This window comes from Dermacentor silvarum, unplaced genomic scaffold, assembly GCF_013339745.2.
Source record: "Dermacentor silvarum isolate Dsil-2018 unplaced genomic scaffold, BIME_Dsil_1.4 Seq11004, whole genome shotgun sequence".
Classification (NCBI taxonomy): Eukaryota; Metazoa; Arthropoda; class Arachnida; order Ixodida; family Ixodidae; genus Dermacentor; species Dermacentor silvarum.
In genome coordinates this window covers 5,001-27,713 of record NW_023605564.1, presented here as the reverse complement: position 1 = coordinate 27,713, position 22,713 = coordinate 5,001, and the positions used below count along the sequence as shown (strand labels likewise).

At 50.0% G+C, this 22,713-nt stretch overlaps 7 protein-coding genes across 10 annotated transcripts; all 7 read left to right on the top strand.

Moving 5' to 3' along the window:
- Positions 1-63: 63 nt before the first annotated feature.
- Positions 64-1,610, top strand: LOC119434484 (uncharacterized). Its single transcript, XM_049659494.1, is given in 2 exon segments — positions 64-1,549; positions 1,552-1,610. Coding segments are annotated over 2 exon segments (1,545 nt in total).
- A 356-nt stretch (positions 1,611-1,966) lies between these two features.
- On the top strand, positions 1,967-4,199 carry LOC119434483 (uncharacterized). Its single transcript, XM_037701629.2, has 2 exons — positions 1,967-2,067; positions 2,156-4,199. Exon 2 carries the CDS (start codon positions 2,255-2,257, stop codon positions 4,064-4,066), a length of 1,812 nt encoding a protein of 603 aa, XP_037557557.1. The 5' UTR covers positions 1,967-2,067; positions 2,156-2,254; the 3' UTR covers positions 4,067-4,199.
- Positions 4,200-4,367: 168 nt separating this feature from the next.
- Positions 4,368-20,074, top strand: LOC119434478 (uncharacterized). 4 transcript variants are annotated; one of them, XM_049659490.1, is made up of 3 exons: positions 4,368-4,789; positions 15,286-15,330; positions 18,183-20,074. In XM_049659490.1, exon 3 carries the CDS (start codon positions 18,440-18,442, stop codon positions 19,976-19,978), a length of 1,539 nt encoding a protein of 512 aa, XP_049515447.1. In that variant the 5' UTR covers positions 4,368-4,789; positions 15,286-15,330; positions 18,183-18,439; the 3' UTR covers positions 19,979-20,074. The 4 variants fall into 4 exon arrangements, with proteins under 4 accessions (XP_049515447.1, XP_049515448.1, XP_049515449.1 ...); XM_049659491.1 differs by lacking the exon at positions 15,286-15,330 and adding an exon at positions 10,060-10,104; XM_049659492.1 differs by lacking the exon at positions 15,286-15,330 and adding an exon at positions 4,955-4,999.
- Positions 4,958-7,142, top strand: LOC119434481 (uncharacterized). The gene is made up of 2 exons (XM_037701627.2): positions 4,958-4,999; positions 5,056-7,142. Exons 1-2 carry the CDS (start codon positions 4,958-4,960, stop codon positions 6,655-6,657), a joined length of 1,644 nt encoding a protein of 547 aa, XP_037557555.2. The 3' UTR covers positions 6,658-7,142.
- On the top strand, positions 7,359-14,474 carry LOC119434482 (uncharacterized). The gene is made up of 3 exons (XM_037701628.2): positions 7,359-8,927; positions 9,558-9,891; positions 12,626-14,474. Exons 1-3 carry the CDS (start codon positions 7,359-7,361, stop codon positions 14,419-14,421), a joined length of 3,699 nt encoding a protein of 1,232 aa, XP_037557556.2. The 3' UTR covers positions 14,422-14,474.
- LOC119434485 (uncharacterized) lies at positions 15,289-16,989 on the top strand. The gene is given in 3 exon segments (XM_049659493.1): positions 15,289-15,330; positions 15,387-16,934; positions 16,936-16,989. Coding segments are annotated over 3 exon segments (1,644 nt in total).
- A 781-nt stretch (positions 20,075-20,855) lies between the features above and the next one.
- On the top strand, positions 20,856-22,712 carry LOC119434479 (uncharacterized). Its single transcript, XM_037701624.2, has 2 exons — positions 20,856-20,897; positions 20,954-22,712. Exons 1-2 carry the CDS (start codon positions 20,856-20,858, stop codon positions 22,553-22,555), a joined length of 1,644 nt encoding a protein of 547 aa, XP_037557552.2. The 3' UTR covers positions 22,556-22,712.
- Position 22,713: the final 1 nt, after the last annotated feature.

Genomic DNA, 22,713 nt, shown 5'->3' with positions numbered 1-22,713 from the left:
ATCTCTAGGGACAAGCTGCAGACTATAGTGATGCAAGCTACGAAAGTTATACCAGCCAGTCTAATGAGAGCTTGGAGGAGTTTGAGACAATTGATCGAGGCGTGGTCGAGCTATCAGGAACAGACGCTGGGGCAACCAGGAACATCACGAAGAGGAGTATCAGAAGATTTACAATCCCCTCCGGTGTGGGCACTGCAATTACAAGACATTCCAAAACGAAGAAGAATTGTGCATGATGTGTTTCCCGCCAGAGACGACGGAGAAGCTCAGGACATTTGTAATGAAATTATTAGAAGATTTGAACTCGGACCAACACAGTACGGAGTCGCGGCAGTCTCTGTCCACACACGAGACACTAGCATCCCACACGTCCACGTTGTCCACGACTGCAGCTGGAGCAACGGGAGCTGCCGATGTGTATCATTCTCTGGCTTTGTGCGACGACCAAACCGCTCATCTGTTTGGACTACAAGCGCAACAGCATGGGACTTCTTCCATCTTATCCAGTATTTGTATAGCCACCCCCGAGTATTGGAATACTTTAAAGTGGGAGGAGCCGATTGGGGTCGTGACTGTAGAGCTCAAGTTGTGGGACAATACGGCCATTCAGGACACGAGTCCTCAAGAGTTTTGGAGGTTTTGCACTCGCAATTTGCGTGTCCAGTTGCATGCAACGACACCATCGGAAGTTCATCAGGCCATTCAAACAGTGATTCGTTATGCAAACGAGAGGGCGGGAAAGCAAAGGCCAGAAAATGTTCAAAGAGAAAAGCGGAAGAACCCCTCTACGATTGGCTCAGGGAAAACCCCGTATCGCCGTTGACTAACATTGTCCGCACACCAAAGTGGCTTGCCGACCCCAACTTTAGGTTTATCAGGCTCGATGACAAGCACTTGCAGAGGGCCATTCAAGTGTTTAACGACGAGATGTGTAGTTACACCACTCTGGACTTTATTGAACTATATAAAAACACGCAGCCACTGTTTGATGCTCCACAAGGCGATTTGAGTGCCTATTACATGAGTATCGAGGAGTCGTTTGACGCCGTGCTGGAACTGCTGAGCTTTCAGTTTGATGACAACCAGCCCGAAATTTCCGACTTTGTAAACAACCTCTATATGCTCGTGGAAAAACTGGTACCCAAGAAGAATTGCTTGGAGGTGGTGTCGCCTCCCAGTGCTGGCAAGAACTTTTTCTTTGACGCTGTGCTTTCCTTTTATATTAACAGAGGAACCATCCGCAACTTTAACCGCTATTCCAACTTTCCTCTACAAGACACTGTAGGGCGTCGCATACTGGTGTGGAACGAGCCAAACTGCGAGTCGTCTGCCTTTGACACGGTCAAGAAAATCTTTGGCGGAGACGTGGACTCTGTGGCTGTCAAGTACTCTCCCGACCAGACCATTTCGAGAACGCCCGTCATTGTGCTGTCGAACAACGAGGTGTTTCCGGACGACGATGCCTTTAATCACCGCATGTTTCGCTACAAGTGGAAATCTTGCCCCTTGCTCAAGCGCCACGACAAGAAGGTGCACCCCATGTCTCTTGTATGCTGTACGACAAGTATGTACTCGATGCCGACTATATAACTGCACGTCAGCACCAATAAACTTTACATCCTGAGTACTTGGTCAATGCTTTGCATTTTCGACTACAACTGCAACAACACAACACAAATTAGGTTAGGTTAGGTAGGTTAGGTTAGGTTTAGGTTAGGTTAGGTTAGTTGGGTTGGGTTGGTTGGGTTGGGTTGGGTTGGTTGGGTTGGGTTGGGTTGGGTTGGGTTGGGTTGGGTTGGTTGGGTTGGGTTGGGTTGGGTTGGGTTGGGTTGGGTTGGGTTGGGTTGGTTGGGTTGGGTTGGGTTGGTTGGGTTGGGTTGGGTTGGGTTGGGTTGGGTTAGGTTAGGTAGGTTTAGGTAGGTTAGGTAGGTTAGGTTAGGTTAGTTGTTAGGTGTAGGTTAGGTTAGGTTAGGTTAGGTTAGGTTAGGTTAGGTTAGGTTAGGTTAGGTTAGGTTAGGTTAGGTTAGGTTAGGTTGGGTTAGGTTAGGTTAGGTTAGGTTAGGTTAGGTTAGGTTAGGTTAGGTTAGGTTAGGTTAGGTTAGGTTAGGTTAGGTTAGGTTAGTTAGGTTAGGTTAGGTTAGGTAGGTTAGGTTAGGTAAATAGAAGCGTCTCAGGTTAAATAGAAGCGTCTTTGGGGTATTATGGCAGCTGGTGTTGTTGTCGCTACCGCTACCGTGTATGTGTATTTGCAGTGATGGTGCTGTTTCCAGGACACCACTACTTGGGACCCGGAAGCCACAAGGGCAAGGATCCCATTGACGAGGACGACCGCATCGCCAAGCATCACGACGAGGCGTACGAGCGAGCCGAGAGCGACGCAGACGTGTTTGCTGCCGACCGAGCCTCGACGAAGGAATTTTTCCACGACTTTGTCTCGACTGGCAACTGGCACTCTGCCTTGGGAGCAGTCGGTTTGGGTGCGAAGAACGTGGTCGAGGAGCACGTACTAGGCCGCAGCCTCTATGGAATGCCCCCAGTCAGAACCGGACGGAAACGTGCAAATCACGGGGACTCAGATCCAACAGCACCAAAACGAGTTAACGACGACCCAGGCCCCACCAGCAGTGACGCGGAAATGTCCTCGGCGGAGGAGCTACAATCGGATGCCCCTGCAAGAGCAGCAACCGGGGGAGCAGGCGTTGGAAGTAACCATCCGTCTTCCTCCGAATGCGTTCAGCAAATTTTGCGAGTTCCTCGCGACCACGGAGTGGTCTCAGTATTCAGTGACAGCAAGATTGTCACCACCTGGGGCTACTGTATGCTAAAGACATCGCTCAAGTACGACAGCGAAAAAACTTTTCCCGGCATCGTGACGAGCATGTCGCGCCTACCCGTCGACCGGCCTTACCTGTACATTCCGCACGGCACTTACCTTAACTTTCCGGCTCACACAAAGGCTCTGCAGTGCTCTGTCAAGGTGACTCCCCACGGCTTGCGAACTCCTTGGAAGACTGGCTCGTCGGTCGTGCAACCAGTCAATTCGGACATGCTAGTTTACGGCCTGGCCTCTGTGGGCTTGAACCATCACATGGACACGGCCATGTGCCGCATAACGCAGGGCACAACACACAACGCAATGAAACCGGCAAGTATTCGCCCCTTTAAGGCAGACGACCACGCCGAACTGGCCAAGAGCTACTGGGGTCTGAACATAGCACCGGGCATGGAAACGCAACTCAATGACGATGCGTCCAACATCCCTACGAGCATGGGAGCACCCCGGCACAACTTTGCTTACGACTTTATACACATTGAAAATGCGTCTCCTCGCTTGACCAAGTTCGTAAACCAGTTTCCGTTCAAGGGTCACGTGGGCACTCCAATTATCAACTACGAGCACAAGTTTAAAAACGCGTGGCTTCGCATGGGTCACACGTACAATGCCGGCAACGAACTACTGACCCACTCGTCACTTGGTCTGCCGTCGGACGTGGTAACTTACAAAACGAGCAACCTGTCTAATGCGGAATCGAACACTCAACTCCCGGAAGAAAACACAGTGATGCGCCTTCGCCCACTCGATTTTTACAGGCGACACATCAGGTATCTGGACACAATCGAGAAGTCTTGGTACCGCAGAGGTCTCGCACCCATGGAACTCGACGCGATTCAACCGAGCCTCGCCTTTGGCATCATGGCAGTGTCCAAATCAAACAAGGACGATCCCGGCAGCACTGACAAGTTTCAAGACGTCACAGCCTTCTTCCAAGTGGACACGGAACTTGTAGTGCACAGCAGCTTGGACACCATTGCCGCCGACACGGTAATGCTACCCTCCAGTGCAGGCCCGTATCTACGCCACACACACTACAAGATCAAGTTGCCTTACAACAGCCTGTCACGCCACGGTCGCCCTGCCCACCTGGCAAACACGGAGGAAGACATCAAAAACTACATGTTGGAAGTGGAGAAAATCGCGGCCGAGCAGCGCGGCGATCCCCGAGAGGACCTGCAGCCACCAGTACGCACCCTACGATCAGTCTCGGTACCATTTGCCCCGGAATAAAAACAACAATGAACCAGAATAAAATTGTTTATTGTCATTCTTCAAAATCTTGTAAATGTCCACGCAAGAGTTGAGGCCGTTCCTCGTCTTCCATTTCCCTTTGCATAAATGCTTCAAATTCTTCTTCTGCTTGTCTACGCAAGTACTGCACGTCAGCTGACATGTCTTCCATACGTTCGTTGTCTTGCATTTCGACAAGATCTTCAATAATTTCATCGGTCAATAATAGCTCACGAATGGCACTTTGTTGTGGCAAAGTAGCTTGATTTCCTCCTTCATCCATCGCTTCATCCTCCTTTGCCTGCACACAATTAGAATGCAATGTAGCAGCAGTCGTCGACGCTCTAACTCTCAGAGTGTTAAAAATATACTATATATCTTTTTCTGAGTGGAACCTACAACAACTACTACAAAGCAAAAACAAACTCACCAGCATCCTGGAGCTCCTCCCTCGCTGTCGTCGTCGTCGCAGCCGACCGCCGACTGTGCTCCTACACTCGAATCAGCCCCCTTATATACAGCCGGCTGTCCTTGGGGACTTGGGCGTTTCCTGCCTGGCTGACCTTGTCTCTCTCACTCGAACTGGTTTTGACTCCGCCCCTGGTGGGTATAAAAGGCGAGCGCATCTCGGTCCTCATCGCAGTCTGCTCCCAGCCGGCAGCCAGGAAGGACCCCAGGAGGACCCCAGGAGGACCAGGAGAACCAGGAGGCTACAACTTTGCAGTGAGTGGACCTACGGTTACCATTTTAAGTTTATGACGTAGGGCTAGGTGTATTGCAGGGAAGCCAACTTTACAGGGGCGTTTTGTGGGGAAGCCGACTTTACAGGGGCTGTGTAGTGCAGTGAAGCACAGGGGCAATGAAATTGGGCTTAAATTTGTTTTTCAGAACATGTCTGACGCAAAGAGGAGACACGAGGAAGACGAAGATGAGGTACCTCTACACTATATTTTGGAAGTATTTTTTGGTGACGATACCTATATCTCTAGGGACAAGCTGCAGACTATATTGATGCAAGCTACGAAAGTTATACCAGCCAGTCTAATGAGAGCTTGGAGGAGTTTGAGACAATTGATCGAGGCGTGGTCGAGCTATCAGGAACAGACGCTGGGCAACCAGGAACATCACGAAGAGGAGTATCAGAAGATTTACAATCCCCTCCGGTGTGGGCACTGCAATTACAAGACATTCCAAAACGAAGAAGAATTGTGCATGATGTGTTTCCCGCCAGAGACGACGGAGAAGCTCAGGACATTTGTAATGAAATTATTAGAAGATTTGAACTCGGACCAACACAGTACGGAGTCGCGGCAGTCTCTGTCCACACACGAGACACTAGCATCCCACACGTCCACGTTGTCCACGACTGCAGCTGGAGCAACGGGAGCTGCCGATGTGTATCATTCTCTGGCTTTGTGCGACGACCAAACCGCTCATCTGTTTGGACTACAAGCGCAACAGCATGGGACTTCTTCCATCTTATCCAGTATTTGTATAGCCACCCCCGAGTATTGGAATACTTTAAAGTGGGAGGAGCCGATTGGGGTCGTGACTGTAGAGCTCAAGTTGTGGGACAATACGGCCATTCAGGACACGAGTCCTCAAGAGTTTTGGAGGTTTTGCACTCGCAATTTGCGTGTCCAGTTGCATGCAACGACACCATCGGAAGTTCATCAGGCCATTCAAACGGTGATTCGTTATGCAAACGAGAGGGCGGGAAAGCAAAGGCCAGAAAATGTTCAAAGAGAAAAGCGGAAGAACCCCTCTACGATTGGCTCAGGGAAAACCCCGTATCGCCGTTGACTAACATTGTCCGCACACCAAAGTGGCTTGCCGACCCCAACTTTAGGTTTATCAGGCTCGATGACAAGCACTTGCAGAGGGCCATTCAAGTGTTTAACGACGAGATGTGTAGTTACACCACTCTGGACTTTATTGAACTATATAAAAACACGCAGCCACTGTTTGATGCTCCACAAGGCGATTTGAGTGCCTATTACATGAGTATCGAGGAGTCGTTTGACGCCGTGCTGGAACTGCTGAGCTTTCAGTTTGATGACAACCAGCCCGAAATTTCCGACTTTGTAAACAACCTCTATATGCTCGTGGAAAAACTGGTACCCAAGAAGAATTGCTTGGAGGTGGTGTCGCCTCCCAGTGCTGGCAAGAACTTTTTCTTTGACGCTGTGCTTTCCTTTTATATTAATAGAGGAACCATCCGCAACTTTAACCGCTATTCCAACTTTCCTCTACAAGACACTGTAGGGCGTCGCATACTGGTGTGGAACGAGCCAAACTGCGAGTCGTCTGCCTTTGACACGGTCAAGAAAATCTTTGGCGGAGACGTGGACTCTGTGGCTGTCAAGTACTCTCCCGACCAGACCATTTCGAGAACGCCCGTCATTGTGCTGTCGAACAACGAGGTGTTTCCGGACGACGATGCCTTTAATCACCGCATGTTTCGCTACAAGTGGAAATCTTGCCCCTTGCTCAAGCGCCACGACAAGAAGGTGCACCCCATGTCTCTTGTAATGCTGTACGACAAGTATGTACTCGACGCCGACTATATAACTGCACGTCAGCACCAATAAACTTTACATCCTGAGTACTTGGTCAATGCTTTGCATTTTTCGACTACAACTGCAACAACACAACACAAATTAGGTTAGGTTAGGTTAGGTTAGGTTAGGTTAGGTTAGGTTAGGTTAGGTTAGGTTAGGTTAGGTTAGGTTAGGTTAGGTTAGGTTAGGTTAGGTTAGGTTAGGTTAGGTTAGGTTAGGTTAGGTTAGGTTAGGTTAGGTTAGGTTAGGTTAGGTTAGGTTAGGTTAGGTTAGGTTGGGTTAGGTTAGGTTAGGTTGGGTTGGGTTAGGTTAGGTTAGGTTAGGTTAGGTTAGGTTAGGTTAGGTTAGGTTGGGTTGGGTTGGGTTGGGTTGGGTTAGGTTAGGGTTAGGTTAGGTTAGGTTAGGTTGGGTTAGGTTAGGTTAGGGTTGGGTTGGGTTAGGTTGGGTTAGGTTAGGGTTAGGTTAGGTTGGGTTAGGGTTAGGTTAGGTTAGGTTAGGTTAGGGTTAGGTTAGGTTGGGTTAGGTTGGTTAGGTTAGGTTAGGTTAGGGTTAGGTAGGTTAGGTTAGGTTAGGTTAGGTTAGGTTAGGTTAGGTTAGGTTAGGTTAGGTTAGGTTAGGTTAGGTTAGGTTAGGTAAATAGAAGCGTCTCAGGTTAAATAGAAGCGTCTTTGGGGTATTATGGCAGCTGGTGTTGTTGTCGCTACCGCTACCGTGTATGTGTATTTGCAGTGATGGTGCTGTTTCCAGGACACCACTACTTGGGACCCGGAAGCCACAAGGGCAAGGATCCCATTGACGAGGACGACCGCATCGCCAAGCATCACGACGAGGCGTACGAGCGAGCCGAGAGCGACGCAGACGTGTTTGCTGCCGACCGAGCCTCGACGAAGGAATTTTTCCACGACTTTGTCTCGACTGGCAACTGGCACTCTGCCTTGGGAGCAGTCGGTTTGGGTGCGAAGAACGTGGTCGAGGAGCACGTACTAGGCCGCAGCCTCTATGGAATGCCCCCAGTCAGAACCGGACGGAAACGTGCAAATCACGGGGACTCAGATCCAACAGCACCAAAACGAGTTAACGACGACCCAGGCCCCACCAGCAGTGACGCGGAAATGTCCTCGGCGGAGGAGCTACAATCGGATGCCCCTGCAAGAGCAGCAACCGGGGGAGCAGGCGTTGGAAGTAACCATCCGTCTTCCTCCGAATGCGTTCAGCAAATTTTGCGAGTTCCTCGCGACCACGGAGTGGTCTCAGTATTCAGTGACAGCAAGATTGTCACCACCTGGGGCTACTGTATGCTAAAGACATCGCTCAAGTACGACAGCGAAAAAACTTTTCCCGGCATCGTGACGAGCATGTCGCGCCTACCCGTCGACCGGCCTTACCTGTACATTCCGCACGGCACTTACCTTAACTTTCCGGCTCACACAAAGGCTCTGCAGTGCTCTGTCAAGGTGACTCCCCACGGCTTGCGAACTCCTTGGAAGACTGGCTCGTCGGTCGTGCAACCAGTCAATTCGGACATGCTAGTTTACGGCCTGGCCTCTGTGGGCTTGAACCATCACATGGACACGGCCATGTGCCGCATAACGCAGGGCACAACACACAACGCAATGAAACCGGCAAGTATTCGCCCCTTTAAGGCAGACGACCACGCCGAACTGGCCAAGAGCTACTGGGGTCTGAACATAGCACCGGGCATGGAAACGCAACTCAATGACGATGCGTCCAACATCCCTACGAGCATGGGAGCACCCCGGCACAACTTTGCTTACGACTTTATACACATTGAAAATGCGTCTCCTCGCTTGACCAAGTTCGTAAACCAGTTTCCGTTCAAGGGTCACGTGGGCACTCCAATTATCAACTACGAGCACAAGTTTAAAAACGCGTGGCTTCGCATGGGTCACACGTACAATGCCGGCAACGAACTACTGACCCACTCGTCACTTGGTCTGCCGTCGGACGTGGTAACTTACAAAACGAGCAACCTGTCTAATGCGGAATCGAACACTCAACTCCCGGAAGAAAACACAGTGATGCGCCTTCGCCCACTCGATTTTTACAGGCGACACATCAGGTATCTGGACACAATCGAGAAGTCTTGGTACCGCAGAGGTCTCGCACCCATGGAACTCGACGCGATTCAACCGAGCCTCGCCTTTGGCATCATGGCAGTGTCCAAATCAAACAAGGACGATCCCGGCAGCACTGACAAGTTTCAAGACGTCACAGCCTTCTTCCAAGTGGACACGGAACTTGTAGTGCACAGCAGCTTGGACACCATTGCCGCCGACACGGTAATGCTACCCTCCAGTGCAGGCCCGTATCTACGCCACACACACTACAAGATCAAGTTGCCTTACAACAGTCCTGTCACGCCACGGTCGCCCTGCCCACCTGGCAAACACGGAGGAAGACATCAAAAACTACATGTTGGAAGTGGAGAAAATCGCGGCCGAGCAGCGCGGCGATCCCCGAGAGGACCTGCAGCCACCAGTACGCACCCTACGATCAGTCTCGGTACCATTTGCCCCGGAATAAAAACAACAATGAACCAGAATAAAATTGTTTATTGTCATTCTTCAAAATCTTGTAAATGTCCACGCAAGAGTTGAGGCCGTTCCTCGTCTTCCATTTCCCTTGCATAAATGCTTCAAATTCTTCTTCTGCTTGTCTACGCAAGTACTGCACGTCAGCTGACATGTCTTCCATACGTTCGTTGTCTTGCATTTCGACAAGATCTTCAATAATTTCATCGGTCAATAATAGCTCACGAATGGCACTTTGTTGTGGCAAAGTAGCTTGATTTCCTCCTTCATCCATCGCTTCATCCTCCTTTGCCTGCACACAATTAGAATGCAATGTAGCAGCAGTCGTCGACGCTCTAACTCTCAGAGTGTTAAAAATATACTATATCTTTTTCTGAGTGGAACCTACAACAACTACTACAAAGCAAAAACAAACTCACCAGCATCCTGGAGCTCCTCCCTCGCTGTCGTCGTCGTCGCAGCCGACCGCCGACTGTGCTCCTACACTCGAATCAGCCCCCTTATATACAGCCGGCTGTCCTTGGGGACTTGGGCGTTTCCTGCCTGGCTGACCTTGTCTCTCTCACTCGAACTGGTTTTGACTCCGCCCCTGGTGGGTATAAAAGGCGAGCGCATCTCGGTCCTCATCGCAGTCTGCTCCCAGCCGGCAGCCAGGAAGGACCCCAGGAGGACCCCAGGAGGACCAGGAGAACCAGGAGGCTACAACTTTGCAGTGAGTGGACCTACGGTTACCATTTTAAGTTTATGACGTAGGGCTAGGTGTATTGCAGGGAAGCCAACTTTACAGGGGCGTTTTGTGGGGAAGCCGACTTTACAGGGGCACTGGTGTAGTGCAGTGAAGCACAGGGGCAATGAAATTGGGCTTAAATTTGTTTTTCAGAACATGTCTGACGCAAAGAGGAGACACGAGGAAGACGAAGATGAGGTACCTCTACACTATATTTTGGAAGTATTTTTTGGTGACGATACCTATATCTCTAGGGACAAGCTGCAGACTATATTGATGCAAGCTACGAAAGTTATACCAGCCAGTCTAATGAGAGCTTGGAGGAGTTTGAGACAATTGATCGAGGCGTGGTCGAGCTATCAGGAACAGACGCTGGGCAACCAGGAACATCACGAAGAGGAGTATCAGAAGATTTACAATCCCCTCCGGTGTGGGCACTGCAATTACAAGACATTCCAAAACGAAGAAGAATTGTGCATGATGTGTTTCCCGCCAGAGACGACGGAGAAGCTCAGGACATTTGTAATGAAATTATTAGAAGATTTGAACTCGGACCAACACAGTACGGAGTCGCGGCAGTCTCTGTCCACACACGAGACACTAGCATCCCACACGTCCACGTTGTCCACGACTGCAGCTGGAGCAACGGGAGCTGCCGATGTGTATCATTCTCTGGCTTTGTGCGACGACCAAACCGCTCATCTGTTTGGACTACAAGCGCAACAGCATGGGACTTCTTCCATCTTATCCAGTATTTGTATAGCCACCCCCGAGTATTGGAATACTTTAAAGTGGGAGGAGCCGATTGGGGTCGTGACTGTAGAGCTCAAGTTGTGGGACAATACGGCCATTCAGGACACGAGTCCTCAAGAGTTTTGGAGGTTTTGCACTCGCAATTTGCGTGTCCAGTTGCATGCAACGACACCATCGGAAGTTCATCAGGCCATTCAAACGGTGATTCGTTATGCAAACGAGAGGGCGGGAAAGCAAAGGCCAGAAAATGTTCAAAGAGAAAAGCGGAAGAACCCCTCTACGATTGGCTCAGGGAAAACCCCGTATCGCCGTTGACTAACATTGTCCGCACACCAAAGTGGCTTGCCGACCCCAACTTTAGGTTTATCAGGCTCGATGACAAGCACTTGCAGAGGGCCATTCAAGTGTTTAACGACGAGATGTGTAGTTACACCACTCTGGACTTTATTGAACTATATAAAAACACGCAGCCACTGTTTGATGCTCCACAAGGCGATTTGAGTGCCTATTACATGAGTATCGAGGAGTCGTTTGACGCCGTGCTGGAACTGCTGAGCTTTCAGTTTGATGACAACCAGCCCGAAATTTCCGACTTTGTAAACAACCTCTATATGCTCGTGGAAAAACTGGTACCCAAGAAGAATTGCTTGGAGGTGGTGTCGCCTCCCAGTGCTGGCAAGAACTTTTTCTTTGACGCTGTGCTTTCCTTTTATATTAATAGAGGAACCATCCGCAACTTTAACCGCTATTCCAACTTTCCTCTACAAGACACTGTGGGGCGTCGCATACTGGTGTGGAACGAGCCAAACTGCGAGTCGTCTGCCTTTGACACGGTCAAGAAAATCTTTGGCGGAGACGTGGACTCTGTGGCTGTCAAGTACTCTCCCGACCAGACCATTTCGAGAACGCCCGTCATTGTGCTGTCGAACAACGAGGTGTTTCCGGACGACGATGCCTTTAATCACCGCATGTTTCGCTACAAGTGGAAATCTTGCCCCTTGCTCAAGCGCCACGACAAGAAGGTGCACCCCATGTCTCTTGTAATGCTGTACGACAAGTATGTACTCGACGCCGACTATATAACTGCACGTCAGCACCAATAAACTTTACATCCTGAGTACTTGGTCAATGCTTTGCATTTTTCGACTACAACTGCAACAACACAACACAAATTAGGTTAGGTTAGGTTAGGTTAGGTTAGGTTAGGTTAGGTTAGGTTAGGTTAGGTTAGGTTAGGTAGGTTAGGTTAGGTTAGGTTAGGTTAGGTTAGGTTAGGTTAGGTTGGGGTTAGGTTGGGTTGGGTTAGGTTGGGTTGGGTTAGGTTGGGTTGGGTTGGGTTGGGTTGGGTTGGGTTGGGTTGGGTTGGGTTGGGTTAGGTTAGGTTAGGTTAGGTTAGGTTAGGTTAGGTTAGGTTAGGTTAGGTTGGGTTGGGTTAGGTTGGGTTGGGTTGGGTTGGGTTGGGTTGGGTTGGGTTGGGTTGGGTTGGGTTGGGTTGGGTTAGGTTAGGTTAGGTTAGGTTAGGTTGGGTTGGGTTGGGTTGGGTTGGGTTGGGTTGGGTTGGGTTGGGTTAGGTTGGGTTGGGTTAGGTTAGGTTAGGTTAGGTTAGGTTAGGTTAGGTTGGGTTGGGTTGGGTTGGGTTGGGTTGGGTTGGGTTGGGTTGGGTTGGGTTGGGTTGGGTTGGGTTGGGTTGGGTTGGGTTGGGTTGGGTTAGGTTAGGTTGGGTTAGGTTAGGTTAGGTTAGGTTAGGTTAGGTTAGGTTAGGTTAGGTTAGGTTAGGTTAGGTTAGGTTAGGTTAGGTTAGGTTAGGTTAGGTTAGGTTAGGTTAGGTTAGGTTAGGTTAGGTTAGGTTAGGTAAATAGAAGCGTCTCAGGTTAAATAGAAGCGTCTTTGGGGTATTATGGCAGCTGGTGTTGTTGTCGCTACCGCTACCGTGTATGTGTATTTGCAGTGATGGTGCTGTTTCCAGGACACCACTACTTGGGACCCGGAAGCCACAAGGGCAAGGATCCCATTGACGAGGACGACCGCATCGCCAAGCATCACGACGAGGCGTACGAGCGAGCCGAGAGCGACGCAGACGTGTTTGCTGCCGACCGAGCCTCGACGAAGGAATTTTTCCACGACTTTGTCTCGACTGGCAACTGGCACTCTGCCTTGGGAGCAGTCGGTTTGGGTGCGAAGAACGTGGTCGAGGAGCACGTACTAGGCCGCAGCCTCTATGGAATGCCCCCAGTCAGAACCGGACGGAAACGTGCAAATCACGGGGACTCAGATCCAACAGCACCAAAACGAGTTAACGACGACCCAGGCCCCACCAGCAGTGACGCGGAAATGTCCTCGGCGGAGGAGCTACAATCGGATGCCCCTGCAAGAGCAGCAACCGGGGGAGCAGGCGTTGGAAGTAACCATCCGTCTTCCTCCGAATGCGTTCAGCAAATTTTGCGAGTTCCTCGCGACCACGGAGTGGTCTCAGTATTCAGTGACAGCAAGATTGTCACCACCTGGGGCTACTGTATGCTAAAGACATCGCTCAAGTACGACAGCGAAAAAACTTTTCCCGGCATCGTGACGAGCATGTCGCGCCTACCCGTCGACCGGCCTTACCTGTACATTCCGCACGGCACTTACCTTAACTTTCCGGCTCACACAAAGGCTCTGCAGTGCTCTGTCAAGGTGACTCCCCACGGCTTGCGAACTCCTTGGAAGACTGGCTCGTCGGTCGTGCAACCAGTCAATTCGGACATGCTAGTTTACGGCCTGGCCTCTGTGGGCTTGAACCATCACATGGACACGGCCATGTGCCGCATAACGCAGGGCACAACACACAACGCAATGAAACCGGCAAGTATTCGCCCCTTTAAGGCAGACGACCACGCCGAACTGGCCAAGAGCTACTGGGGTCTGAACATAGCACCGGGCATGGAAACGCAACTCAATGACGATGCGTCCAACATCCCTACGAGCATGGGAGCACCCCGGCACAACTTTGCTTACGACTTTATACACATTGAAAATGCGTCTCCTCGCTTGACCAAGTTCGTAAACCAGTTTCCGTTCAAGGGTCACGTGGGCACTCCAATTATCAACTACGAGCACAAGTTTAAAAACGCGTGGCTTCGCATGGGTCACACGTACAATGCCGGCAACGAACTACTGACCCACTCGTCACTTGGTCTGCCGTCGGACGTGGTAACTTACAAAACGAGCAACCTGTCTAATGCGGAATCGAACACTCAACTCCCGGAAGAAAACACAGTGATGCGCCTTCGCCCGCTCGATTTTTACAGGCGACACATCAGGTATCTGGACACAATCGAGAAGTCTTGGTACCGCAGAGGTCTCGCACCCATGGAACTCGACGCGATTCAACCGAGCCTCGCCTTTGGCATCATGGCAGTGTCCAAATCAAACAAGGACGATCCCGGCAGCACTGACAAGTTTCAAGACGTCACAGCCTTCTTCCAAGTGGACACGGAACTTGTAGTGCACAGCAGCTTGGACACCATTGCCGCCGACACGGTAATGCTACCCTCCAGTGCAGGCCCGTATCTACGCCACACACACTACAAGATCAAGTTGCCTTACAACAGCCTGTCACGCCACGGTCGCCCTGCCCACCTGGCAAACACGGAGGAAGACATCAAAAACTACATGTTGGAAGTGGAGAAAATCGCGGCCGAGCAGCGCGGCGATCCCCGAGAGGACCTGCAGCCACCAGTACGCACCCTACGATCAGTCTCGGTACCATTTGCCCCGGAATAAAAACAACAATGAACCAGAATAAAATTGTTTATTGTCATTCTTCAAAATCTTGTCCACGCAAGAGTTGAGGCCGTTCCTCGTCTTCCATTGCATAAATGCTTCAAATTCTTCTTCTGCTTGTCTACGCAAGTACTGCACGTCATGTCTTCCATACGTTCGTTGTCTTGCATTTCGACAAGATCTTCAATAATTTCATCGGTCAATAATAGCTCACGAATGGCACTTTGTTGTGGCAAAGTAGCTTGATTTCCTCCTTCATCCATCGCTTCATCCTCCTTTGCCTGCACACAATTAGAATGCAATGTAGCAGCAGTCGTCGACGCTCTAACTCTCAGAGTGTTAAAAATATACTATATATCTTTTTCTGAGTGGAACCTACAACAACTACTACAAAGCAAAAACAAACTCACCAGCATCCTGGAGCTCCTCCCTCGCTGTCGTCGTCGTCGCAGCCGACCGCCGACTGTGCTCCTACACTCGAATCAGCCCCCTTATATACAGCCGGCTGTCCTTGGGGACTTGGGCGTTTCCTGCCTGGCTGACCTTGTCTCTCTCACTCGAACTGGTTTTGACTCCGCCCCTGGTGGGTATAAAAGGCGAGCGCATCTCGGTCCTCATCGCAGTCTGCTCCCAGCCGGCAGCCAGGAAGGACCCCAGGAGGACCCCAGGAGGACAGGAGAACCAGGAGGCTACAACTTTGCAGTGAGTGGACCTACGGTTACCATTTTAAGTTTATGACGTAGGGCTAGGTGTATTGCAGGGAAGCCAACTTTACAGGGGCGTTTTGTGGGGAAGCCGACTTTACAGGGGTGTAGTGCAGTGAAGCACAGGGGCAATGAAATTGGGCTTAAATTTGTTTTTCAGAACATGTCTGACGCAAAGAGGAGACACGAGGAAGACGAAGATGAGGTACCTCTACACTATATTTTGGAAGTATTTTTTGGTGACGATACCTATATCTCTAGGGACAAGCTGCAGACTATATTGATGCAAGCTACGAAAGTTATACCAGCCAGTCTAATGAGAGCTTGGAGGAGTTTGAGACAATTGATCGAGGCGTGGTCGAGCTATCAGGAACAGACGCTGGGCAACCAGGAACATCACGAAGAGGAGTATCAGAAGATTTACAATCCCCTCCGGTGTGGGCACTGCAATTACAAGACATTCCAAAACGAAGAAGAATTGTGCATGATGTGTTTCCCGCCAGAGACGACGGAGAAGCTCAGGACATTTGTAATGAAATTATTAGAAGATTTGAACTCGGACCAACACAGTACGGAGTCGCGGCAGTCTCTGTCCACACACGAGACACTAGCATCCCACACGTCCACGTTGTCCACGACTGCAGCTGGAGCAACGGGAGCTGCCGATGTGTATCATTCTCTGGCTTTGTGCGACGACCAAACCGCTCATCTGTTTGGACTACAAGCGCAACAGCATGGGACTTCTTCCATCTTATCCAGTATTTGTATAGCCACCCCCGAGTATTGGAATACTTTAAAGTGGGAGGAGCCGATTGGGGTCGTGACTGTAGAGCTCAAGTTGTGGGACAATACGGCCATTCAGGACACGAGTCCTCAAGAGTTTTGGAGGTTTTGCACTCGCAATTTGCGTGTCCAGTTGCATGCAACGACACCATCGGAAGTTCATCAGGCCATTCAAACGGTGATTCGTTATGCAAACGAGAGGGCGGGAAAGCAAAGGCCAGAAAATGTTCAAAGAGAAAAGCGGAAGAACCCCTCTACGATTGGCTCAGGGAAAACCCCGTATCGCCGTTGACTAACATTGTCCGCACACCAAAGTGGCTTGCCGACCCCAACTTTAGGTTTATCAGGCTCGATGACAAGCACTTGCAGAGGGCCATTCAAGTGTTTAACGACGAGATGTGTAGTTACACCACTCTGGACTTTATTGAACTATATAAAAACACGCAGCCACTGTTTGATGCTCCACAAGGCGATTTGAGTGCCTATTACATGAGTATCGAGGAGTCGTTTGACGCCGTGCTGGAACTGCTGAGCTTTCAGTTTGATGACAACCAGCCCGAAATTTCCGACTTTGTAAACAACCTCTATATGCTCGTGGAAAAACTGGTACCCAAGAAGAATTGCTTGGAGGTGGTGTCGCCTCCCAGTGCTGGCAAGAACTTTTTCTTTGACGCTGTGCTTTCCTTTTATATTAATAGAGGAACCATCCGCAACTTTAACCGCTATTCCAACTTTCCTCTACAAGACACTGTGGGGCGTCGCATACTGGTGTGGAACGAGCCAAACTGCGAGTCGTCTGCCTTTGACACGGTCAAGAAAATCTTTGGCGGAGACGTGGACTCTGTGGCTGTCAAGTACTCTCCCGACCAGACCATTTCGAGAACGCCCGTCATTGTGCTGTCGAACAACGAGGTGTTTCCGGACGACGATGCCTTTAATCACCGCATGTTTCGCTACAAGTGGAAATCTTGCCCCTTGCTCAAGCGCCACGACAAGAAGGTGCACCCCATGTCTCTTGTAATGCTGGTACGACAAGTATGTACTCGACGCCGACTATATAACTGCACGTCAGCACCAATAACTTTACATCCTGAGTACTTGGTCAATGCTTTGCATTTTTCGACTACAACTGCAACAACACAACACAAATAGGTTAGGTTAGGTTAGGTTAGGTTAGGTTAGGTTAGGTTAGGTTAGGTTAGGTTAGGTTAGGTTAGGTAGGTTAGGTTAGGTTAGGGTTAGGGTTGGTTAGGGTAGGTTAGGTTAGGTTAGGTTAGGTTAGGTTGGTTAGGGTGGGTTAGGTTGGTTAGGTTAGGGTTAGGTTAGGTTAGGGTAGGTTGGGTTAGGTTGGGTTAGGTTAGGTTAGGTTAGGTTAGGGTTAGGTTAGGTTAGGTTAGGTTAGGTTAGGGTTAGGTTAGGTTAGGTTAGGGTTAGGTTGGTTAGGGTTAGGGTTAGGTTAGGTAGTAGGTTAGGTTGGTTAGGGTTAGGGTAGGGTTGGGTTAGGTTGGGTTGGTTGGGTTGGGGTTAGGTTAGGGTTAGGTTGGTTAGGTTAGGTTAGGTTAGGTTAGGTTAGGTTAGGTTAGGTTAGGTTAGGTTAGGTTAGGTTAGGTTAGGTTAGGTTAGGTTCGGTAGGTTAGGTGGTTAGGTTAGGTTTTAGGTTCGGTTAGGTTAGGTTAGGTTAGGTTAGGTTAGGTTAGGGTTAGGTTAGGTTAGGTTAGGTTAGGTTAGGTTAGGTTAGGTTAGGTTGGGTTAGGTTCGGTTAGGTTCGGTCTTAGGTTAGGTTAGGTTAGGTTAGGTTAGGTTAGGTTAGTTAGGTTAGGTTAGGTTAGGTAGGTTAGGTTAGGTTAGGTTAGGTTAGGTTAGTTCGTTAGGTTAGGTTAGGTTAGGTTAGGTTGGTTAGGGTTAGGTTAGGTAGGTTAGGTTAGGTAGGTTAGGGTTAGGTTAGGTTTAGGTTAGGTTAGGTTAGGTTAGGTTAGGTTAGGTTAGGTTAGGTTAGTGGTTAGGTTGGTTAGGTTAGGTTAGGTTAGGTTAGGTTAGGTTAGGTTAGGTTAGGTTAGGTTAGGTTAGGTTAGGTTAGGTTAGGTTAGGTTAGGTTAGGTTAGGTTAGGTTAGGTTAGGTTAGGTTAGGTTAGGTTAGGTTAGGTTAGGTAGGTTAGGTGGTAAATAGAAGCGTCTCAGGTTAAATAGAAGCGTCTTTGGGGTATTATGGCAGATGGTGTTGTTGTCGCTACCGCTACCGTGTATGTGTATTTGCAGTGATGGTGCTGTTTCCAGGACACCACTACTTGGGACCCGGAAGCCACAAGGGCAAGGATCCCATTGACGAGGACGACCGCATCGCCAAGCATCACGACGAGGCGTACGAGCGAGCCGAGAGCGACGCAGACGTGTTTGCTGCCGACCGAGCCTCGACGAAGGAATTTTTCCACGACTTTGTCTCGACTGGCAACTGGCACTCTGCCTTGGGAGCAGTCGGTTTGGGTGCGAAGAACGTGGTCGAGGAGCACGTACTAGGCCGCAGCCTCTATGGAATGCCCCCAGTCAGAACCGGACGGAAACGTGCAAATCACGGGGACTCAGATCCAACAGCACCAAAACGAGTTAACGACGACCCAGGCCCCACCAGCAGTGACGCGGAAATGTCCTCGGCGGAGGAGCTACAATCGGATGCCCCTGCAAGAGCAGCAACCGGGGGAGCAGGCGTTGGAAGTAACCATCCGTCTTCCTCCGAATGCGTTCAGCAAATTTTGCGAGTTCCTCGCGACCACGGAGTGGTCTCAGTATTCAGTGACAGCAAGATTGTCACCACCTGGGGCTACTGTATGCTAAAGACATCGCTCAAGTACGACAGCGAAAAAACTTTTCCCGGCATCGTGACGAGCATGTCGCGCCTACCCGTCGACCGGCCTTACCTGTACATTCCGCACGGCACTTACCTTAACTTTCCGGCTCACACAAAGGCTCTGCAGTGCTCTGTCAAGGTGACTCCCCACGGCTTGCGAACTCCTTGGAAGACTGGCTCGTCGGTCGTGCAACCAGTCAATTCGGACATGCTAGTTTACGGCCTGGCCTCTGTGGGCTTGAACCATCACATGGACACGGCCATGTGCCGCATAACGCAGGGCACAACACACAACGCAATGAAACCGGCAAGTATTCGCCCCTTTAAGGCAGACGACCACGCCGAACTGGCCAAGAGCTACTGGGGTCTGAACATAGCACCGGGCATGGAAACGCAACTCAATGACGATGCGTCCAACATCCCTACGAGCATGGGAGCACCCCGGCACAACTTTGCTTACGACTTTATACACATTGAAAATGCGTCTCCTCGCTTGACCAAGTTCGTAAACCAGTTTCCGTTCAAGGGTCACGTGGGCACTCCAATTATCAACTACGAGCACAAGTTTAAAAACGCGTGGCTTCGCATGGGTCACACGTACAATGCCGGCAACGAACTACTGACCCACTCGTCACTTGGTCTGCCGTCGGACGTGGTAACTTACAAAACGAGCAACCTGTCTAATGCGGAATCGAACACTCAACTCCCGGAAGAAAACACAGTGATGCGCCTTCGCCCGCTCGATTTTTACAGGCGACACATCAGGTATCTGGACACAATCGAGAAGTCTTGGTACCGCAGAGGTCTCGCACCCATGGAACTCGACGCGATTCAACCGAGCCTCGCCTTTGGCATCATGGCAGTGTCCAAATCAAACAAGGACGATCCCGGCAGCACTGACAAGTTTCAAGACGTCACAGCCTTCTTCCAAGTGGACACGGAACTTGTAGTGCACAGCAGCTTGGACACCATTGCCGCCGACACGGTAATGCTACCCTCCAGTGCAGGCCCGTATCTACGCCACACACACTACAAGATCAAGTTGCCTTACAACAGCCTGTCACGCCACGGTCGCCCTGCCCACCTGGCAAACACGGAGGAAGACATCAAAAACTACATGTTGGAAGTGGAGAAAATCGCGGCCGAGCAGCGCGGCGATCCCCGAGAGGACCTGCAGCCACCAGTACGCACCCTACGATCAGTCTCGGTACCATTTGCCCCGGAATAAAAACAACAATGGAACCAGAATAAAATTGTTTATTGTCATTCTTCAAAATCTTGTAAATGTCCACGCAAGAGTTGAGGCCGTTCCTCGTCTTCCATTTCCCCTTGCATAAATGCTTCAAATTCTTCTTCTGCTTGTCTACGCAAGTACTGCACGTCAGCTGACATGTCTTCCATACGTTCGTTGTCTTGCATTTCGACAAGATCTTCAATAATTTCATCGGTCAATAATAGCTCACGAATGGCACTTTGTTGTGGCAAAGTAGCTTGATTTCCTCCTTCATCCATCGCTTCATCCTCCTTTGCCTGCACACAATTAGAATGCAATGTAGCAGCAGTCGTCGACGCTCTAACTCTCAGAGTGTTAAAAATATACTATATATCTTTTTCTGAGTGGAACCTACAACAACTACTACAAAGCAAAAACAAACTCACCAGCATCCTGGAGCTCCTCCCTCGCTGTCGTCGCAGCCGACCGCCGACTGTGCTCCTACACTCGAATCAGCCCCCTTATATACAGCCGGCTGTCCTTGGGGACTTGGGCGTTTCCTGCCTGGCTGACCTTGTCTCTCTCACTCGAACTGGTTTTGACTCCGCCCCTGGTGGGTATAAAAGGCGAGCGCATCTCGGTCCTCATCGCAGTCTGCTCCCAGCCGGCAGCCAGGAAGGACCCCAGGAGGACCCCAGGAGGAGAACCAGGAGGCTACAACTTTGCAGTGAGTGGACCTACGGTTACCATTTTAAGTTTATGACGTAGGGCTAGGTGTATTGCAGGGAAGCCAACTTTACAGGGGCGTTTTGTGGGGAAGCCGACTTTACAGGGGTGTAGTGCAGTGAAGCACAGGGGCAATGAAATTGGGCTTAAATTTGTTTTTCAGAACATGTCTGACGCAAAGAGGAGACACGAGGAAGACGAAGATGAGGTACCTCTACACTATATTTTGGAAGTATTTTTTGGTGACGATACCTATATCTCTAGGGACAAGCTGCAGACTATATTGATGCAAGCTACGAAAGTTATACCAGCCAGTCTAATGAGAGCTTGGAGGAGTTTGAGACAATTGATCGAGGCGTGGTCGAGCTATCAGGAACAGACGCTGGGCAACCAGGAACATCACGAAGAGGAGTATCAGAAGATTTACAATCCCCTCCGGTGTGGGCACTGCAATTACAAGACATTCCAAAACGAAGAAGAATTGTGCATGATGTGTTTCCCGCCAGAGACGACGGAGAAGCTCAGGACATTTGTAATGAAATTATTAGAAGATTTGAACTCGGACCAACACAGTACGGAGTCGCGGCAGTCTCTGTCCACACACGAGACACTAGCATCCCACACGTCCACGTTGTCCACGACTGCAGCTGGAGCAACGGGAGCTGCCGATGTGTATCATTCTCTGGCTTTGTGCGACGACCAAACCGCTCATCTGTTTGGACTACAAGCGCAACAGCATGGGACTTCTTCCATCTTATCCAGTATTTGTATAGCCACCCCCGAGTATTGGAATACTTTAAAGTGGGAGGAGCCGATTGGGGTCGTGACTGTAGAGCTCAAGTTGTGGGACAATACGGCCATTCAGGACACGAGTCCTCAAGAGTTTTGGAGGTTTTGCACTCGCAATTTGCGTGTCCAGTTGCATGCAACGACACCATCGGAAGTTCATCAGGCCATTCAAACGGTGATTCGTTATGCAAACGAGAGGGCGGGAAAGCAAAGGCCAGAAAATGTTCAAAGAGAAAAGCGGAAGAACCCCTCTACGATTGGCTCAGGGAAAACCCCGTATCGCCGTTGACTAACATTGTCCGCACACCAAAGTGGCTTGCCGACCCCAACTTTAGGTTTATCAGGCTCGATGACAAGCACTTGCAGAGGGCCATTCAAGTGTTTAACGACGAGATGTGTAGTTACACCACTCTGGACTTTATTGAACTATATAAAAACACGCAGCCACTGTTTGATGCTCCACAAGGCGATTTGAGTGCCTATTACATGAGTATCGAGGAGTCGTTTGACGCCGTGCTGGAACTGCTGAGCTTTCAGTTTGATGACAACCAGCCCGAAATTTCCGACTTTGTAAACAACCTCTATATGCTCGTGGAAAAACTGGTACCCAAGAAGAATTGCTTGGAGGTGGTGTCGCCTCCCAGTGCTGGCAAGAACTTTTTCTTTGACGCTGTGCTTTCCTTTTATATTAATAGAGGAACCATCCGCAACTTTAACCGCTATTCCAACTTTCCTCTACAAGACACTGTGGGGCGTCGCATACTGGTGTGGAACGAGCCAAACTGCGAGTCGTCTGCCTTTGACACGGTCAAGAAAATCTTTGGCGGAGACGTGGACTCTGTGGCTGTCAAGTACTCTCCCGACCAGACCATTTCGAGAACGCCCGTCATTGTGCTGTCGAACAACGAGGTGTTTCCGGACGACGATGCCTTTAATCACCGCATGTTTCGCTACAAGTGGAAATCTTGCCCCTTGCTCAAGCGCCACGACAAGAAGGTGCACCCCATGTCTCTTGTAATGCTGTACGACAAGTATGTACTCGACGCCGACTATATAACTGCACGTCAGCACCAATAAACTTTACATCCTGAGTACTTGGTCAATGCTTTGCATTTTTCGACTACAACTGCAACAACACAACACAAATTAGGTTAGGTTAGGTTAGGTTAGGTTAGGTTAGGTTAGGTTAGGTTAGGTTAGGTTAGGTTAGGTTAGGTTAGGTTAGGTTAGGTTAG

What these genes read in the sequence shown, in the direction of transcription:
- LOC119434478 (XM_037701623.2), top strand. Translation starts at nt 18,440, where the DNA reads ATGCCCCCAGTCAGAACCGGACGGAAACGTGCAAATCACGGGGACTCA.
- LOC119434481 (XM_037701627.2), top strand. Translation starts at nt 4,958, where the DNA reads ATGTCTGACGCAAAGAGGAGACACGAGGAAGACGAAGATGAG. An exon ending in ACGAGGAAGACGAAGATGAG is followed by an intron (nt 5,000 to 5,055) that starts GTACCTCTACAC and finishes CTATATCTCTAG; the next exon opens with GGACAAGCTGCAGACTATAT.
- LOC119434482 (XM_037701628.2), top strand. Translation starts at nt 7,359, where the DNA reads ATGGTGCTGTTTCCAGGACACCACTACTTGGGACCCGGAAGCCACAAG. An exon ending in ACACCATTGCCGCCGACACG is followed by an intron (nt 8,928 to 9,557) that starts GTAATGCTACCC and finishes TCTTTTTCTGAG; the next exon opens with TGGAACCTACAACAACTACT. An exon ending in CAGGAGGCTACAACTTTGCA is followed by an intron (nt 9,892 to 12,625) that starts GTGAGTGGACCT and finishes TGCTGTTTCCAG; the next exon opens with GACACCACTACTTGGGACCC.
- LOC119434479 (XM_037701624.2), top strand. Translation starts at nt 20,856, where the DNA reads ATGTCTGACGCAAAGAGGAGACACGAGGAAGACGAAGATGAG. An exon ending in ACGAGGAAGACGAAGATGAG is followed by an intron (nt 20,898 to 20,953) that starts GTACCTCTACAC and finishes CTATATCTCTAG; the next exon opens with GGACAAGCTGCAGACTATAT.
- LOC119434483 (XM_037701629.2), top strand. Translation starts at nt 2,255, where the DNA reads ATGGTGCTGTTTCCAGGACACCACTACTTGGGACCCGGAAGCCACAAG.